This window comes from Phlebotomus papatasi, chromosome 2 (genome assembly GCF_024763615.1).
Source record: "Phlebotomus papatasi isolate M1 chromosome 2, Ppap_2.1, whole genome shotgun sequence".
NCBI lineage: Eukaryota > Metazoa > Arthropoda > Insecta > Diptera > Psychodidae > Phlebotomus > Phlebotomus papatasi.
Window position 1 is genome coordinate 34,490,805 of NC_077223.1, and position 20,674 is coordinate 34,511,478.

Consider the following 20,674-nt stretch of genomic DNA (forward strand, 5'->3'; position numbering starts at 1 on the left):
CAACAGTTAGAGACCAAACCTTAAGAGATATCAATTTCCGGTCTTCAGTGACCCCATCTAAAAAAAAGTATCTAAAGACGATTCACCCCTTTATTCCCTTTTCGTCCTACTCTTTCCCCTTAAGCCTCCAAAACCATGTTTGTTTCTCGAAAACTCCTCTAATGATTTCTTTCATTTCTAGATATGTTTTGGCGGTAATCCAGCTGAGCATTTTGTCCACGATCGGAAAATTTGTCATTAGACATTTTCTAAGGTTAAACTTTAACCAGGCTGGAAGAGCTATTTTTCAGCCGATTTACATGCATTTGGATATTTTAGAAAGGTCTTGAAATACAAATACAATACAATTTCCAGCCCGCTTGCATTAGTTTCAATTTGTAATGAATCGGTAAAGTACTCGTAAATTACTTATTTTGTTCGTATGTATCTATAGGGGAAACTGGGATAAAAGTCACAAAACAGATATTTTATTTTTTTACAAGCTACCCGAGCACCTCCAAAATTTCTAATTAGCACAGTTTTATAGGGAATTTACCACTACAACTCTGTGAAAGTCATTTTCTTCTATTTTATAAGGAAATATATTTATCGAGTCGTTTTCTAAAAGGTAATTTTGTGATCATTCTTAAAAATGCTGGGGCAAATAGTATCAGGCATGAGATACTATCACATTTTGTTTCGCTTTATTACCGGATTCCGTAAATTTAAGTAAAATACCTAGATTACGTATTTTCATAGGAAATTTATTCTTCTACACCTTTGTAAAACACTGTTTTCTCTATCAGAGCGAGAAAAGCGCATTTTAAGCTATTTTACAAAAAACACACAAAAGACTGCAAATCGTTTGACCAATGCAAACAACAAGCGGCGACACATAGCATTGACGTTTCTTTTCACCTTGGTACATCAGAAATTGTTTCGGTTTTTGTTACTTTTTGCTCCATAGCTTCTGTTACTTTTTACCCCAAGTGTTTGTTTTTAATAAAAGGATTTCTGGAGAAAAGAATCTTTGTAAAATTCTAAACTAGATATCAGATTCGTATTCAAGGAATATCCAGATAATTTGGGAAATGTTCACCAATGCATCAAATTTAATATAAGTAGCTAATAATTGATATCTTCTGCACGGAAAATATTTCAAAAATAGGGCTAAAAATTTCGATATTTTTTATTTTCTAAATTTCTTGTTCAAATTCTAACAAACTTACGACATTGAAGAAGATCTATGGAGGCTATTTATGGAAAAAATTTTAAACCGCTATCTTATCTATTTTGGAAGATATTGAATTTTAAAATTTTCGATTTGTGACTTTTTTCCCCAGTCTCCCCTATATTGATCGTATATATTTTTTTGACTTCCTGTCTTTGGTTACCCGCAATAAGTCTATAACTTCTAAAGGAGTTTGTCTTCATTTTTTCCCCTACCCCATTTCTACCCTTCCAAAAACTATGTTTTTTGAGTTTTTTTTTACAAAACGGCTCCAATGATTTCGTTCGCTTCCAATTTCCAATGATTTCGTTTTACTAAGGTCTACATTTGGTCCATACGTGATCGAATCATGCAATAAGCTAATTCTCATAGAGTTTCAAAATCGTGTGTTCGAGCATTTCGCAAAGTCGAAACGCTCTTCCATCTCTTTCAATTAATTCATTTGTAGAAAATTTAATTAAATCGAACTGATGGTCAAAAGCCTAACTTTTCTTCTTTTATATAGGTCGGTCAATAGGAAGAATGTTGTGTTCCATCAAGACAACTCCAGGCCACACACTTCTTTAGCGATGATCCAGAAGCTTCGAAAGCTTGGACGGGACGTTCTATCGCACCTATTGTTTAGTTCATACCTGATACCAAGCTATTTTCATATTTTAAGGCATTTGTTAAATTTTCTTGATCGTACAAAACTATCCCCAATCCAGTCGTAGAATTAGGGGAGACTGGAGCAAAATTTGTCAAAACGAAAATTTCAATATTCACTATTTTCTAAAATAAAAGTGACTGAGGCTTGAAATTTCTTTTAGATAGCCTTCATGAACCTTCTTAAACTTACAAAGTTTCAAGGGATTCGAGGAAGGATTATGTAAAATAAAAAATAATGAAATTTTGAGCCCTATTTTTGGAATATTTGCTGGCTTACAGAAAATATTAATACTGATTTTATGTCAATTTAAGCGCATTTCTCGTTAAGATAGAGAAAAATTATCTTCGGCAAAGTTGTAGAGGAATAAATTTCCTATGAAAATATGTGTATTTGATATTTTTAACGTTCGCGAGAGTAAAACGTCACAAATTATCCGAAGACTGACAAAATTTGCCCCAGCAATATTGAGAATCTCTACAAAATCGACTTTTAGAAAATGATTCGAAAATCACATTTCTTTCGAAATAGAGGAAAATAGTCTTCTCCAATGTTGTAGAGCAGTAAATTTCCTATAAGAATATGCTCATTATAAAACGTTTAAGTTTTCCCAGAGCTCGTGAAAGAATTAAATATACGTTTTGACAAGTTTTGCCCAAGTTTCCCCAATAAAATTGCCTTTAAAATGGACAAAACTTATCAAACAAAACTTCGCATATTTGATCACAATCCTAACTATGTTAATTTCATCTTAAAAATCAAGCTTAAAAGCACGCAAGACTTTTTGCTTGACCAGATACATATTTAAAAAAAACTTAAAATTGCAAAACCATCTATTTTTTGTCTTTCTAATAATATCTAATCTATTTCGAAAAATATTTTGTTTTTTATTTTTAAAATTTACTAATTTTCTTTGAATTTTTTATACTTCTTAGTAATAGTTTTCCTAAAATTCCACAAAATTGTCTTATTTTTCTCTTTGGAAGTGCATTGGTACTATTTGTACATGGACTACAATGGCAATGAAGGTAATGATATTAGTATGCATGGCTCTCAGGACCTATTTAAGTAGTTTTTAGAAGTTATTGCTTACTTTTTTTCAAGAAAAGTAAGGAAAAACATAAAAAATGAAACTGATCTATCCTTAAAACGCCTCATATTCTCCTACTTCTTATTAAAATTTTTAAAATCTGCATTTATTTCTTGAATAAATATTTGTGCATTTTAACTCTCCGAACTGCAGCATTAAATAAAATCCACAGGCTTTCCGAATTAGTATATGCGAGACGTTAAAATAACTTATTCATTGTTTTTTGTATCACTTTTCAATTTAATGTGATACTAAAAGAGATTTTCCACTCAGTTTTTCGCCTTTTTAATCTTATTTTGCAGTTTTTCTCGTGGACTGTACTATAGAGAAATGTGGAGCTTTTACCATAAATTTGGAATACTTTACTATGTATTTTTTTGCCAACTTTTAAATATCATGCCACAATCGCATTTTTTCGTGTTAATGCATTTTTCAATAAAGTTAATATTTTGTGAGCTGATACAAAGCTTTCATAAAATTAATGGGAAAATTGGAGTACCAAAATTTTCTCTAAGTTAGAATTGCAAGTTTAATTGAGCATGTGAAGAGATTCTTGGTAGATTTACATGTTTGTTACAGAGAATACACACCTTTTCACGTTTTACATTAAAAAGCTATTTTCCACCCCATTTGAAAGTATGCTTGAAGTTCAGAACAAACCTTATATGTTATCCATATTGTGTTCCTGTGTACCTAATACATATTTGCTCTTTTTGTGTGTTTGTGGAGGAGGTAAATAAGAAAACCAAAGTTTTCCTGAGATTCCTTATCTTTTTCGCATATGCGAAATGTTAAGAAGAGGAAGTTGATTTTGTATCTCTGTTGCCTGAAGCCAATCAAAAATTACAAGATCTTCAATATATATCTTTTCACCTAATATGTAGGTAGAAACCCAATAAAACAGAAAGATATTTCCTGTACAAATTTAACCTATGATAAATTTTCTTAATGAAATTTTCTCTCTCCTGCTCTCTCCATCATTGGAAAAATATTGCTGTCATATATAAAGGCGAAAGATAAATAATTACAAACAGGATGAAAAGCTTGAAGGAGAACTTGAGCATTTGAAAATTGTTGGATAGAATAATTTTGTGATGAAGGAAAAAGGCAAGAGTTTCCAAGGGGAAAATTTCATCTAAAACTTTCACATGAAAACTCACATTTTCAGACCATCTCAATTTTTTGCCTATTTTCCCATTCCCTTTCCCTAAAAAGCCCCATCTCATTTCGGCTCATTCTTCTATTAGTACATAAACTTTCACCAGACGTATAGTAAAATGGAACTTTATAGATTGGATTATGGATTACTCTCTCTCTTTTTTTCTATTTCTATTTGATACGAGAAAAAGAGGAAAGTTTATGCCAAAACACACATATATGGAGGACCAGGCGAAGGACCAACCAATTCCATGATTTAACAAGCATCATAAGATGTGAAAGGCACATCCTAAGAGGATGAGGAGATGGATGTCGAATGCGAAAAAAGAGGCTCAAAGCTCCTTTCCTCCTTTTTATGTTACACTTCTTGGTGCCCCTTCCCTCCTGCAAGTCACCCATTGTTCGTGAGCAATTCTACTTATTGTATCTTAAGGCAACACCAATAATAAGCCAATAGACCATCAATGGTATATAAAAGTTGAAATGAAGAAGCCAATCTAATTAGACTCTATCGCCTCGGTCTTAAGCTCCTCTCAACCACTCTGTTTTGGTACTTTTAGTTGTAATTTTCTGTTTAATGGACAACAGATTAAGATGCATCTCAAGAAGTTTACAGTTGTTGTTCTGCATCAGCAGAGTGATAAAATATTAAGATATGCTTTAATAGAAATAGCATTTTTTCTTGTTTATTCTTCTATTCATTTTATTTTCAATAGTTTTATTATTTACTTTCTAGTTAAACACTGATGAGAATCTTTTAAGGCAACTTTCTATTTTGCATAGTATTATTTTTTATATTAAGCTTTTAGTGTATTATTTGAGAAATGTTCTATTCTATTTCTAAAGCAAAGACAGAGAACAAAAAAACCTATAGTATTCGATTTTCACTTAGCACTACCTTAAATGAGATTTTCAAAAATATCTTATCTGCTTTTTACAAAATTTCATGTCTTGTAATCGACCCTACACTGCCAAAATATTTCACGTAATTACCTAATCACGATTATACAGGGGCTATAAACTTTCCATACCGGCCGGCTTCAGTCCTTCAAGCTGAATAACTCCCAAATTAAAAGAGTTACTGTATTATGAATTTTGAAAAAGATAATCGGGTAGTCTATTGACCTTCACCCTACCTTTTGTTCGTCATTTTGAAAACTCTCCATTTTTTGTTTTTTTTTTTTTCAATATCTCTACCCCTATGGCATGATTAGGAATTAAATCTTATCATATTGTAGCTTCCAGAAAAGCTATGTAAGCCATTGTGAGGAGGCAGACCTAGGATATATAAGGTGGCTGTATCAAATTCTGAATCTTGTCTTGGGGCGCCTTGTTATAGAACCCGAATATCTTCTTGAAGTGGCGGAAGATTGACAAGCATGAGCTGTCAAATTGGATGTTATGGGCGCGTGACCCCAATAATCAGACAAACATGACACATAACATTAGACAAACCTTATAATTTTTTCACAAATCACGCGCAATACTTATATCACAATACTTATAAACAGTTAAAAAATCAAAAATTTTCGATCTCCCGTTTTTGAATTTTTTTTTTGATTTTGAAATAAAAATGCACTTTATTGACAAAAATAAAGCTTTAAATCATATTTAATAAATGTACTAATTATGTTTTTTTGTTTTCTTTAAGTTTCTCGAAAAATTTTTTTTGAAAACTTTTGGATTTTTTTGAAAAATTAAAAAAAAGAATTTATTCTAGGTTAAAAAAATTCAACATTTTAACACGTGTATTAAATGTAGCTTATGGCCTCTACACACTAGAGCAATTTATGTCCATATTGAAGAGTTTTTCCTACACTAGCGTAGGGATTTTGATTCAATATGGACATAAATTTCTCTAGTATGTAGACGCCATTAAAGTTGTAAATTTGTCAATAAAAGGCATTTTTATTTGAAAATAAAATTTTTTTTTCAAAAACGGGAAATCGAAAATTTTTGATTTTTTAACTGTTTATAAGTATTGTGGAGTACTGTATTCCCTGAAAAGTTGAACTCAAAATTTTGAGTTTAACTGGTATTTTTTCTTTTTTGAAAATGTTGTAAAAATTTTATTTTTTTTAAATAAGCGCGAAAGTGGAAGCTCGCCTTTTTAGGGATTGTAGTACTCAATGTTACTGATCTACAGTAAAAAAAATAAAAATGTTTGAGAATGGGGTTTTTGAGAAAAATTAATTTTTAATTTTTTTCAAAAAAAATTCAAAAAACCGTTACAAAAAAACTTGAGCAGATAATACGAAAACTTGTATATCGTTTTAAAGAGTATAAAATTATCTTTCAAATATAAAAAAAGAGTAAGAAGAAATCTCAACCCGTTCGCGAGATAGAGCATTTTGAAATATTTGCCGAAAATCTCATTTGACGAATGAAGCGCGAGACGCCATCTTTGGCGCACAGGAATTTTTACAGGAATTTGGACAGGAATTTTTTTGGGCAAAAAAAAATAGGTGTATATTATTTGATCGTGTTTTTTAACATATGTCCCTATACTATTTAAAGGGTAAATGGGGAATTGAGACTGTCACACCTTTATTTCAACTTCCTAAAAATGAACTGTCCACATCGACTGATGCTCATTCATTGAAGTACTGGTATTAATTACCATGAGCAGCATGAGCAACATATAACAACCTTCAGTACCCTCCTGGGGTACTGAAGGTTGGGGTGGGCGGGTCAAAGGAATAAAGGATTAGGATTGGTGGAATAAGGCCGTCGAATGGGTTGACATGTGTCGAATAGACCGTACGCTATACACAAATATTGAAAGATTAGGATGGTATCGTCTTTAAATTTTGGACTGAGAAAATTGTGCCAAAACAGCTAAGATTTTTAAGAAGGTGTTCTAACATGTTAAGAAATGGAAGGCTGGGCGAAGATTTATGCATATGTGTAGTTACCACCAAAATGAGGATTTATTTATATTGATCCGACTTTCAACAAGAGCTGTGACAACATCTAAAGAAAGGAATTGAGAACTTCAACTAGGAAAAGGCTTGGTTCTCTGGGTTTTTAGAAATTTGGAACACTTGAGGTTACTAATAGTTTGAATAAACCACAAGTCTGCTAAGTCTGCAAATAAGTAACTGTAGGCAAGATTAGACTTTCTCCAGATTGCACAGGACAGATTTGTGCAGAAATGTAGATGAAATAGTCTTTGGAAGGCACATGAAAATTGAAAGAGTATGAGGGGGTCTAAAGACAAATTTGGACGTGTGGTTTGGAGAGTTGAGGTTGTAATTAAAAAGTTTCCCTAAAATACTTTGCCTTTTAGTATATATAACTCTCCACTAAGTTTGAAATGGAGAACCTGAAAGTTGCGGATTGAAATGTGGCCTACAAGTTTCTCTTAAATCATAATTTCTCTTTGGCTTTTCCCATTTAACCACCCACTCACCAATTGTTCATATAGGATGGTGGACCTTTCAGGAGGCCTCTTCAATGGGTGAATTTATGTGGAATGGCAGAGGAAGGAACTGGAGTAATACTCACATGGTGCCGTGCTTCAGAAGGAAATAGCGGCGTGGGAATTGAATGGAAAAATTATAAAATATGAAAATACGGAGAATTTTTTTGTGTGCTATTTCCTTCTCATTTTTTTGTGCCCGACTCTCACCATTTCGAATGGTGCAGAAGAGAGAAAGGATTTAACGATTCAGCAATCTCTGCCTTTATTTACGGCTTCAATATGATTACATTTTTCCCAATTGGAATAAAAGGCTGATGGGTGGCTTCTTGAGGGGTTGATTCAGTAGCACTGCTGGCGATGCTGAAGAGGCACTTCTTGGGGGTTGAGGCTGTTTTTCTGTAATACGATTGCGTTTTATTACATATTCAGCATCCTTGAAACTTGTTGGTGGAAAAGTTCCTTTCTCCCTGAGTCCGCTTTCTTCTCCGCCCCATTTTTTTGTGTGCAAACCATCCCATACACCCTGCCCTAGGGCATCGTCGTGGTCGCGCTGAGACAGATGGGGGCCACGATGGCGGGGTTGAGAGGTGAAAAAGGGCATCGTGAAAGAAATGCAAACGATGCTAAAATCAAAAATTGAGGAGTCTTTTTTTATTATGCTCATATTATAATTTATTGTTATTTGAGTATAAGTCTCTCTGCCCCATTTTCATCATTAAGTTAAGGAGCTGTTTAGTGGGAAATGCTTGGGGGGATGGGAAAATTAAAATTTTTCCAACTCATCTTCATGTGGTGAGTCAATTGTGGAGGATTTTTCTGCCAATTCAGTGAGAATTTTCCATTTATTTCCACTCCCCCTTCCAGATCATCACGCATTTCTTTTATTTGGCGCCAAATTGCAATTGTAGTAAATTTGTGGTTCAATTTCGTGGGTTGTGTGTGTGCCAATGAGTGTGAGAAGATACGTGGTACGTGCATTTAGAATGTGGTGAATATTGTGCTGCTTGAGGGGTACTAGAGGACACGAAGGTGAATTTATCTAAAACCGAAGTTATCTTCGGCACAACGACGCATGCATCGAGCATATGCACGACGACAGAAAAATTATTCTATCGGATAGCTCGGCATTTCTCCAACAACCACCGACGAGTCACAACAGTTGGAGTTTGTCCGTCTACCGATGCAGACGTATTTCAATCGTTCTTGCAACGAAAGACTCTTTTCGCGCGCGTACACAACAATGTCCCAAAGTGCTGTGACTGTGTTTAGTAGAAATGTTGATCTGTGACCCAAGACAAACACTAGTTCTTGTGATTAAACTACATTATAGGATTTAATTTGACATTCATCAGTGATTTTCACCACATCAATACACCAACCAAGGAGAAATTTCGTTCCATTTTTCTTCGTTCTTCATTACGTCTACCCACCCCAAAGGAACTCTTCATTATTTTTAAATTTTTGGGAAAAAAGTGCTCTCGAAAGTTTGTCGCTGTTCTCTCAATATTTGCCAAACTGCAAGAAGGCCACAAAAGTGTCGATGGCGGAAGAAAGAAAGAGTAATTAAATAGTGTTTGTGTTTCTTGTTGGAATTTTTTGTTTTAAGATCTGTGCCCAGAGAAAAAGAGTTACTGTCTACTTAGCAATTGTGTGTTCACTATAAAGTGTGCGCACGGATGTGAGATTAATTAAATTAAGAAAAAAAAGTTAGAGGCACATAAAGTTGCGTCGTGAGGAAGAAGTTGAGGGCAAGAAAAGGGAGCCCTAGTGTGTCACTATGTGTGAGTGAACGTGAAGAGATTGGGTGGTCAAAATAAGTAAAAAGTAAAAGAGAAATAGAGACACCAACCAATGGTTGTTAATGAGAAAAGTGTCAGGGAATGTGTACAATGCCGGAAATATGTAGTTAAAATGAGTCTCTTACAGAGACCTGTGTGTGAGCAAGTTATGAATTGAGGAGGATTTTGCAACGGAAGTCCCCATCTAGATCATATCAAATAAAGAAATCAACTTGAAAAGTATAAGTGGAAAAGAAGGCGGGAATAGTTAATCCCGATAGTGAAGGATTTTACCTCACCACGATGCCCCGGTATTCGACTGTGGCATGTTTTGTCGTGGTTATCGTGCTCCTTGGCCGAACTACTGATGTAGTGGCACAGTGCTCGTGGGAGTATCGAAACGGGAGCGCCGTGACGTGCTCCATACGTCGCCTTGAGCGACAAGGTGTAGATCTGGCCGGTGCTGAAGGCACAACAAGACTCGATATCATATGCAATGAGCAATTCCTCTTTGAGTCCCAGCTGCCCGTACGAGCCTTTGGTCGCCTCCAGACACTCACTGAACTGACAATGGAGTCGTGCAAGCTCCTTCAGTTGCCAGTGCACGCCTTTGCCGGCTTGTCCAATCTTAAACGACTGACAGTGCGAACCAATAACTACGCGTGGGCACCCAGCAAAACACTCGACATCCGGCCAGATGCTCTCGTGGACCTCAAGGATCTCCAGCACCTTGATTTGAGTAACAATAACCTACGAAATTTGCTCGATGGTGTTCTGTGCTCTCTCAACAATCTCCAGCACCTCAATCTCTCTTCCAATAGAATACGTGCTGCTGAAAATCTTGGCTTTGCCACTGTGTCCCAGTGTAATGGTGGTGCAGATTTGCATGTTCTGGATGCCAGTTACAATGAACTCCAGGCAATTCCTGAGGGATGGGGTGTTTCAAAGTTGAGAAGATTGCAGCAACTATTTCTTCAACACAACAACATCACAGAATTATCAAGTGAGTGTCTCATTGGTCTCAGTTCCCTCAAGGTGCTCAATGTGAGTTTCAACCACCTGGAAACTCTGCCTGAGGGTGTCTTTGCTGGGTCGCGTGAACTGCGCGAGATACATTTGCAAAACAATGAACTGTATTCACTACCACGTGGTACATTTCATCGTCTTGAACAACTTCTAGTGTTGGATCTGAGTTCAAATTCCTTGACTAGTCATCATATTGGCAATGGCACCTTCGCTGGTCTCATCCGGCTCATCATCCTGAACTTGGCTCACAATGCCCTTACACGTATTGACAGTCGCACGTTCAAGGAGCTGTTCTTCCTGCAAATATTGAATTTGCGCAACAATTCAATTGGACACATTGAGGAGAATGCATTTCTGCCACTGTACAATTTGCACACACTCAATCTTGCCGAGAATCGTCTGCACACCATCGACGATAAACTGTTCAATGGCTTGTATGTGTTGTCTAAATTGACACTCAACAACAATTTAATCACTGTGATTGAAGTGAATGCATTCAAGAACTGTTCAGATCTCAAGGAGCTGGACCTTAGTTCAAATCAATTGCTGGAAGTACCACAGGCTCTGCAAAATTTGTCAATGTTGCGTACATTGGATTTGGGTGAAAATCAAATATCATCCTTCTACAATGGTAGCTTTCGCAATTTGGTGCAACTCACTGGTCTACGTCTGATTGACAATTTGATTGGAAACATAACAAGAGGTATGTTTTGGGATTTACCACGGTTGAGTGTGCTCAATTTGGCAAAGAATCGGGTACAGAGCATTGAAAGAGGTTCTTTTGAGAGAAATACCGATCTCGAGGCTATTCGTTTAGATAGAAATTTTATCAGTGATATCAATGGTGTCTTTGCCACCCTTGCATCCCTACTGTGGCTGAATTTGTCGGAAAATCATCTTGTATGGTTCGATTTTGCATTCATTCCGAAGAATCTCAAGTGGCTGGACATTCATGCCAACTACATTGAGGCACTGAGGAATTACTACAAACTCCAGGAGGAGATTCGTGTCAAGACCCTCGATGCGAGTCACAATCGCATCACGGAAATCAGCTCAATGTCCATTCCCAATACTATTGAGTTGCTATTTATCAACAACAACCTCATTGAGACCATCCATCCGAATACATTTGTGGACAAGACAAATCTCACGAGGGTAGATCTGTACGCTAATGCTCTGACCACACTGCAGATGCACAATATTCGACTGGCACCTGTACCCGAAAACCGCCCCCTTCCCGAATTCTACTTGGGAGGCAATCCACTGGAGTGCGATTGCTCAATGGACTGGCTGTATCGCATCAACAACCTCACGACACGCCAACACCCCAGAATAATGGACTTGGCAAATGTGGCGTGTGTGATGCCCCATGCGAGACGTGGTCCTGCCGTCAGATCTGTGGCCACCCTGACATCCTCGGACTTCCTCTGTCGCTATGAAACCCACTGCTTTGCCCTCTGCCACTGCTGTGACTTCGATGCGTGTGACTGTGAAATGACATGCCCCAACAATTGCACCTGCTTCCACGATACCACTTGGAATGCCAATGTTGTGGACTGTGGGGGCGGTGGTAGACGCCATGGACGGGAATTGCTCAAGAAGGTGCCAATGGATGCCACAGAGCTGTACCTAGATGGTGCCGATATCGAAGAATTGCAGAATCACGCATTCCTCGGCCGCAAGAATCTCAAGGTGCTCTATCTCAATAACTCCAATCTCGCCCTCATGCACAATCGCACCTTTGCTGGCATGTCGGCCCTCACCATCCTCCATCTCGGAGACAATCAGCTCCGTTCACTGCAGGGCAGTGAATTTGATGATCTGGTGAATTTGCGTGAGCTGTATTTGCAAAATAATCGCCTTCGCACTGTGACAAATGCCACACTTGAACCATTGAGGGCACTTCGGGTGCTGAGAATCGATGGGAACCAACTGGTGTCTTTCCCCCTATGGCAATTGCAGACACCCCAATTTCAGCACCTTCATTCCCTCACTCTTGGTCGCAATTCGTGGAATTGCAAGTGTCGAAATCTGCAGGAACTCACGTCTTTTGTGGCGGATAACGCTGTAATTATTCAGGATTCACAGGACATCTATTGCGTTGATCCCACTGGGGTTAAGCGTGAACTCGACCTCAATGCCACATCCATCTGCAGTGATTTCTATGCCATTGGGTCTATGATGAATGACAACGTGTTCAGCAATTACATTCCATTAATGATTGGGTGTGCTGTACTGACCATACTCATTCTCTTATTGGCTCTCATCTATATCTTCCGCGAACCCGTGCGTGTGTGGTTCTTCACCCAATACGGCGTCCGTGTGACTGGGGCGCGATGTGAAAAGACAGAAAAGCTATATGATGCCTTAGTATTGCACAGCACTAAGGATAGTGAATGGGTCACGAGAGAGTTGACACCAGAACTCGAACGTGGCCGTCCGGGGTTGCGACTATGCGTACAGCACCGTGATCTCGTGCAAGAAGCCACATATCTCCAACTACTGGAAGCTGCTCATGCCTCCCGTCGTGTGGTCATCGTACTGAGTCCCAATTTCCTACAGACCGAATGGAGTCGCATTGACGTGCGCCATGCGGTACATGAATCCGTTAAGGGACGCCCATATAAACTGGTCATTGTGGAGGAGAGTGATGTGTTCCTGGATGCGGCAGCAGATTGTGAACTTTTGCCGTACCTCAAGACTACGAGTGTGCGGCGAGTGAAAAGGCTGGAGCAGCAATTTACAGAAAAACTTAGGTATGCCCTACCTGCGGAAAGTGTCAACCAGAGGCGGGGTAATAATTACACTCTGGATCACCATGAGAGAATAAAACAGCCTGCAAGTCCAGGTGTTGTCTTCCGACCGGCTCCACCACCAGCCTACTGCCCAGATGGTGATGATCCCAACTATTCATCTGCTACTACTGCTACCCCAAGTCCGCGACCGATGCGGAAGAATCTTCTTCACCATCCACATCATTTGCCAAACGGCGTTCTCCATGCCATGCACTCAGGGGCTGATGGGGCGTCACATCGACCACCATCAGAGCACATCTATTCCAGCATCGACTCCGACTACAGCACGCTCGATCGTGAAAATATGGTGGTGGATGTTCATAGACTTACGTGGCGCAGTAGCAGCAACCACAGCCATCATCCACCCCATGATCACCGGGTGCAGGCGTATCTCGTGTGAAGACCACCCAAAGGCTTCCTCAGACAGAGCCCAAGGTAAAGACTAATCTCATTTCGAAGCTCATTTCAATATAACATTTTACCTTCTCAATGGTCTATGCGACCCTCAGCACAAAAGACATGCCAACAGGTGAAAAAAAATGTAACAAGTTTGATAAGGCACTAAAAGACAATTTTTGACTCAGTATTCAGTAATTTGTGAATCGGAAGTGGCACAGTCATGTGCCAAGATTAACGGAGCAATGATTTGATTATAAAATTCACAAAAATCTTTCGAAAAATGACCCCTTTAAATATGATTAGAATCTTTCAAAACAGATTCCAATACATTTTCTTAGAGAAAAAACTTGTGTTCCATAAATTTTGGCACGTGACAGTAAAACGAATTAAATAGCTATTTTTCTGAGCGACAATTCCACGTGTAATTTTGTAAATAGCGAGACAATTTGGACATATGAGAGAGCTATACCTTCATTAATACAATAATAGACCGAAACAAACTGGGAAATTGTAAGAGAGAAAAAGAAATATTTAAAGTGGTAATTAAAATTAAGCAAAAGAGAAGTCTATTGACGAAAAAGTCATAGACACTCACTGTTGTAAAAAAAAGCTCTTATTTCACTGAAACACCTTCATTTAGAAGCATTACTTAATGGCAGAGAGAGGTAAAAAGGCGTGAGAAATTGCATTTTGAAAGAAACTGAAATGAGTGAGAATGAAAGAAAAAAAGATACTGAGGATGGTGTAAGAAAGAAAAACCAATATATTTATAGAGAACAAGAACACGAAGAACATTATACTGTAATTTAAATTAATTTATTTGTACCGAAGGAAAAAAGGAATTAATAATTGTGATAAATAAATTCTTATTATTTCCTCCTTATTTTTCCATTCTTTATCAAATTGGGATGGGGATACTAGCGCGGGATACGACAAGGGGTTTAATTTTTAATTTAGATAAAGTACGAAATTTAAGAAAAAAATCAATTGTGTATGTTTGAGAATGAAATTAATGAATGTCGGCGAGAAATAAGACAAAGCACATAAAAGTGAATTGTGTGAGACATTACAATAATACCGATATTATGTATTTGCTATGATATTAAAATCTTACGCAACATATCAATTTTGAGCCAATCTCAGAGATAGAATCATTCACAAAAGTATTGCATTTGAAAGAAGTCACAACCATCAGCAGTGAAATAATTACAACATAGATGAAGCATTTGAGAGAAAATGCGAGAAAGGTATTTTACTTGAATGATGGGAAAATCGAGGTCGTGCCGTAGGGATGGATTAATACAAGAAGTGTAAATGGGAAAAACACTTGCATGTATAACATTTGCATACATAATCTATGAGATTTGTGTATTTAATTCAGACAGGAAATCAATAATAAATTTTGGTGTTTGCATTAATATTCCATTAATGTGCTAGATGAGGGTGCCATTTGGTACGTATGCAGGGCTTTATCCACGGTATGATGAATGCGAACAGGGCCTAATGTGGTTCACTGATGATGGCGCAAAGAGAGCAAACTGGATATTTTCCATTCAATTTGATTCATTATTTAAAAGAGTTCAGTAATTCCAACTCTTTTATTTTCAATACTTGTCATAGTACAATCATTCATATTTCAAATAATTTATGAAAAAATATTTTTAACGATAAAAATAATTGAATTTTTCTGATTTTGTTTTATTTATTGAATACGATCATGCTGTGAAACCCTCTTAACTTTTTGTTCTAATTAAATTCATCTGCGCCAAAAAAATTTATATTGATTTTATCACATTATAGCAAACTTTTTAAAAATTTACCTTACCGCATTGCAATCATTCCAACACTCTATTTCCACTGAAAATATCATATTTTGACTTAATTTCCTTTTCAGTGAATAAATATTTAATAACCTACCATTTTTTTTGTTTCTCTATAATATTAAATCTTTTAATGCTGTGAGAAAATGATTTGAAGTTACTAAAGGGTTTCATTAAAAATATCCTTTCTGTTTATCTTAATTAACCCTTTCAGGGCTTTCAGGGCAAATAGGAATTCAACAAGTCAGTTCATCAAAGAAAAGCTTTTAAAAGAAAGCTGAATATTTAATGTCGTAATTAATGACTTTTAATATAGGACTTCTTGACAAGTAAAAAAAATGTACACATTTTTATTGGAGATTGTCAAGTATACTATTTTCTAAACTGAAAATTCAAAGAAGTTGAACACATTTACAAAGAAAAACATTGTAATTAGAAAATACAAATTAGCTTTCAAAGACCGGCTTAATAATTTAGAGCTTAGGGATGTCTGGGGCAAGTTGTAACAAAACGGATCTTTCATGTTTTTACAATTTCTCAGCAGGTTAGAGAGATTTCTAATCAGAATGTTCTTTCGGGAAATTTATCTTTTACCTCGAAAAGAAAGGTGTTCTTCGAGCCATTTTTAAAAATTGGTTTTGCGAATTTTTAACATTTTAAGGCAAATTGTGATAGATTTGTTGTTATTTTTAATATTTCGATTTGTTTCACTGAGAAAAAAACGGGGGTGCGATTAACTCTTTTTCCTCATAACTTTAACACTTTTTAGGTGTAAAAATATATCAACATTTTTAATGTTAATTTTACACCTTTCCAAGGGTGAAATTAACACGAAAAAGGGTAACTTTAATCCCTAATACACCTTAAAAGCATACTATTTACACCGATTGCGATACTGCAGGGTAAAATTAACATTTTTGGAATGTTACTTTAACTTTTTCGGATTTCTCTCAGTGTTCATTTCAAGCTCTTGCAAATGAAAGAAATAACTTGTAGGAAATTTCCGTGTAATGGGATGTAGCAGACAGTGGCCGGAAAATTAGACCTTTCTTGATTTTTCTCATTAATTTAAACGTCCGTCGTGAAGAATTAAATAGAAAAAATCAAGCAAGGTTTATTTTTCTATCCACTATCTACAAGATATATCCATTTGACTTAAGTTTTTTGAAAATATTTAGAAATATGATTTTCAAATAATTTTCTGAAAAGAATTTTTATTCAAAAATTCCCTTATGCAGGACAGACAGAAAAAGCGAAATGGATAAAAAGTGCGCTAAATAAATGTTAGTTTAAAGCATAGGGGAAGTCGGGCACTTTTGAAATTAAGATTTTTTTCTCCTATGTTTAAGTGGAACTGAGCCATATCATAATGTAATTTAGTTTCTCAATCTGTTTGTGCAGCTAAATTATTTCACAATAAGGCTCAATTTTATTTAAAAAAATAGGTGAAAAATCCCAATTTCAAAGGTGCTCCACTTCTCCCTATGCCATTTTTCCCCAATTGGATTGAAAAAATTAATGACAAAAATTTGTGTCCTTATTCCATGCTAATCTTGGCAGATATAGTATTTTGAATTTTTCGGTTTTGTACAATTTGCTCCATGTTTCCTTAATATTTCAAAATAATAAAAAAAAAACATTTTTTTATTATTTTTGGGAAATTAAAAGATTTTTAATTTATCTTAAAAAATTTCTTTACGACGAATATTCTGTTCTGTGTGATCTACTGTTCTTAAGATTCTGTTTAATTCTAGCACCCAACGATCTGATATGTGGCAGATCAGTATGAAGATTATCCACACGTTAAATTTAATTATAAAATCCAGACATTAATTTTCAAATTTTTGCACTATTTGCCGAAATTTATCCAGTTAAAGAAATTCATGGTTTTCAGTCTTTAAACTTTAGTGAAACTTTACAACGATAACCTAAAATTGATAGAAATATTTTCTTGGATTTGGTGATCCTTGAAATATGTAGCATAATAAAAAATATAATGCATAAGTAAAGACTTGCTATAGATGATCCAATCGTCCTGAAAGGGTTAAGCTAATATTGTGAAAAAGTTAGGTGAGATTGTAAAAAGCAAAATTCGAATTATGCAAAAGTTTCTTTATAATTAAAAATGGTGGAAACACAACATTACCATTTCATTCTCACCCTTTATTGCACACAAAAAAGAAACTCCATGAAATTTTTACTATACTCCGTATGGGCAAAGTTTTTATTTGTTAAACAGAGAATTGTTTTATTCTGTCCAGTTTAAATTATGGTAAAAGGGATGCAAGTATCAAAATTTAATCAAAAGTTACAAGACTTCCTCATTTCACTCATTCTTAAAGCATAATAAATGGAATGAGTGCAACAGGAGAATTTTATGTGAATAAGTTCTATGCGGATATTGTGAGGAACTTTAAAAGCGCCTTGTAACTATGATAATCATTGGATTTGTTTTGCATAATATTTCTGCTGTGAGTATGGGAAAATATGAAGTAAAATTTTATTGCAAAAAAAAAATGACTTAATGCCGAAAAAACCAGAACATTTTAAACAAAAATTACATAACGGGGTAAAGTTAAAATTCTATAGGGACGGACCGGGTAGTTTCAAGAGTATGATTTTATACAATATATACATTATGTCTAATAAACAGAAAAATGATTTATGTATTTTCAGATAGCCAAAAAATGTAAAACAACCAAGTTCAGTTGAGATAAGTTTAAATACAGTTTATATTAATTTCGTAAAAAAAGTCGTTAACGTAGCTGTATGGTACTGCCTCATTGTCCCTTGGATATTTCAGTTGTTGTACATATGTGTGATTTACAACAAATATATACCTACTTCATTTATTGGTTTTATTTCACAAACAGTGCAATTTCTCTTTTTATAACTTTTTTTGATAAAATATAAAACAAAATAGGGAAACCGTAAATCTTTAATGAGTATATTAGCAAAATATGTTTGAAACTTTGCTTTTTGCAACTTACTAAAACTCAGAGATCGTTTATACTGAAATTATACGAAGCACCCATTACCAAAATTTATGATTTTCATTAAAGAAAATAAATTTAAAATGTATGAAAATATATTCGTTTGCGATGATTTTCCCTTCGGATGCGCTGGATATATAGCTATACAATTACATACATATCAGTTTTCAGTAATTTTGCTTAATTGATGGATGAGATGAAATATTTTCTTTTTTTTTTGTTACTTTGTTGCTCTGTTAAATATGTCTGCAATATTTATTTCATAATATTTTCCAGGAAAATACATTATAAAATGAATATTTCTCCAAAATAGATACTAAGTGAACCAATTAACTGTGCCGATATTCAATGGAAGAGAATTACTCCATGTTAAATGTGAAAAAATAAAAAAAAAAACAGTGTAATAGTATTAAAGAAATAAAAAAAAATGTAACTAATTGAATTATCCAAAAAAATAAAAACAAGAAAAAAGTGAATTAAAACAGAAAATGCATAAGAAAAGCAAGATGTGACATATTCAATTGACTGATAAATTACATTTCATTAGACATTACTTTTAATAAATGTGGTGAATGTTGATGGAGAATGTGAGCTAAAGTGAAAGAATAAGAGAATTTTACGGGAATGATTTGATGATTGAGGAAAATGTGTATAAAATTGTGTATAAAGGCTTTCCTAAATTACCTGTAAATAGATAAAAGAAGAAAATAATTCATAATGTAATATAGATAATGAAATAGAATTGGAAGAAGAAAGAAAGAAATTAAATAAAGAGATGAAAGAGAAATTATTTAGGAATCTCTTATAGTTTTTAATTGAAACTTTCAAACAAGACATTGTAAGAATTTACTCATTATACATATTAAATTACTCAAGTCTCCTTTATTGTCTCTAATTTTTTTTACGACATTATACATTAAAATATATTTACGGTATATCTGAAATCAAGATATGATTTTTCTTATATTCAACATCCTGGCTCCTGGGCATTTTATGCCACTTCACATCCTCTGTTTTGATGGAAATTTCTGCTGTTTCTTGTGATTTTTTTTTATGTGGTGGTTCGCTGCAAAAAGGGGGTTTGTTGCTGCAATGGTACCCACATTTTTATACACTGCTGACAAAACACAAATATTATTCCAGCTTCAATATTGTGGCTAGTTTATTTAGTAAGAGATGCGGAAAATTTATGGATGACATAGTAAATTATATTATACCACGAGAGAATATGAAAAATTCACGTGGAAAATTTCTGCATGACAGAATGCTTTTTTTCCCGTCATCTTGTTAGTTTTTACTGTGCAACATAAACTCTCCATTGAAAACCTATCGTTATCTAATTGAAAACTGAAGCCTGGCGGTGTTTATTTCTAAAAAATTTAAAATATAAAACACTCGACTTTTATACTCCACCCAATATATTGTGAAATAAAATACTCAGCTCTATTTTGCATACAAATCAAATCAAATGATAATTTATTATTTGATGAAATCATATCTCAATTTGTGGGTGTAATTTTATTGGGTAGCTAATTTGAGGTGGTTGTATGTGAACAATGGGTACAAAAGTGCCTTTGTATGAGCACATTTATGGGAAATAGCTGAAGAGCGCAGTCTCTCAAGTGTTAATTTGATTATGTTGAATTTTAATTGATGAAAATGACCATCGGAGCCTGTGTGCATGAAGAGTTTTAACATACATTGCTATCACGTACAGTGAAATGGTAAATAAATTCATATCACATGATTCTCAATGGTTGAGCATTTGCCGCATTCGCACACAAATAATAATGGAGTAGCGTTGGGGGTTTAGCTGAGGGGTTTAATATAGAATCCTGGGGATGAGGATTGAAAGTGTTTTTTAAAATATCACTCAGGGAATAGTGAGGTATCGAATCTGCTTGGTGGGCTATTTGAATGTGTGGGAGCACAATGAGCCGTTCATATGAAAAAAGAACATATGCATAAGGCGCACATGGAACACCAAAGTGATATAAGTGAGAAAACACGCTAAGGATTAAGGAGTTACACGAACTTCGAAAAGTAAAATTTTTTTTATTTTTATTTTTTATTCGTATTGTGAGTTTTTATAATTGACTCTAACTACAGAAAATAGTTTATTACTTAAAGAATATAGGGCGAGGCTCTGAAATCTCGGATGACAAAAGTTTCATATTAATATTTCGTATTTCTTCCTACTCCTTAATAAATCTGATTCATTGTAATATATACGCATTCAGCGAAATTCTGATATGCTCCCTTTATATGAAGTTTACTTCCTGAAGTTCGCATATTCGAATTTCGCGGAGTATATTTTAATAGCACATTGAGAAAA

The 20,674-nt window shown here is 35.1% G+C and overlaps 1 protein-coding gene across 1 annotated transcript; it reads left to right on the forward strand.

Annotated features, from left to right (window-relative positions):
- The first annotated feature begins 8,724 nt into the window (after positions 1-8,724).
- LOC129800910 (toll-like receptor 7) lies at positions 8,725-19,287 on the forward strand. Its single transcript, XM_055845647.1, has one exon. The coding sequence runs from the start codon at positions 9,610-9,612 to the stop codon at positions 13,525-13,527; it is 3,918 nt and encodes a 1,305-aa protein (XP_055701622.1). The 5' UTR covers positions 8,725-9,609; the 3' UTR covers positions 13,528-19,287.
- The last annotated feature ends 1,387 nt before the right edge of the window (positions 19,288-20,674 follow it).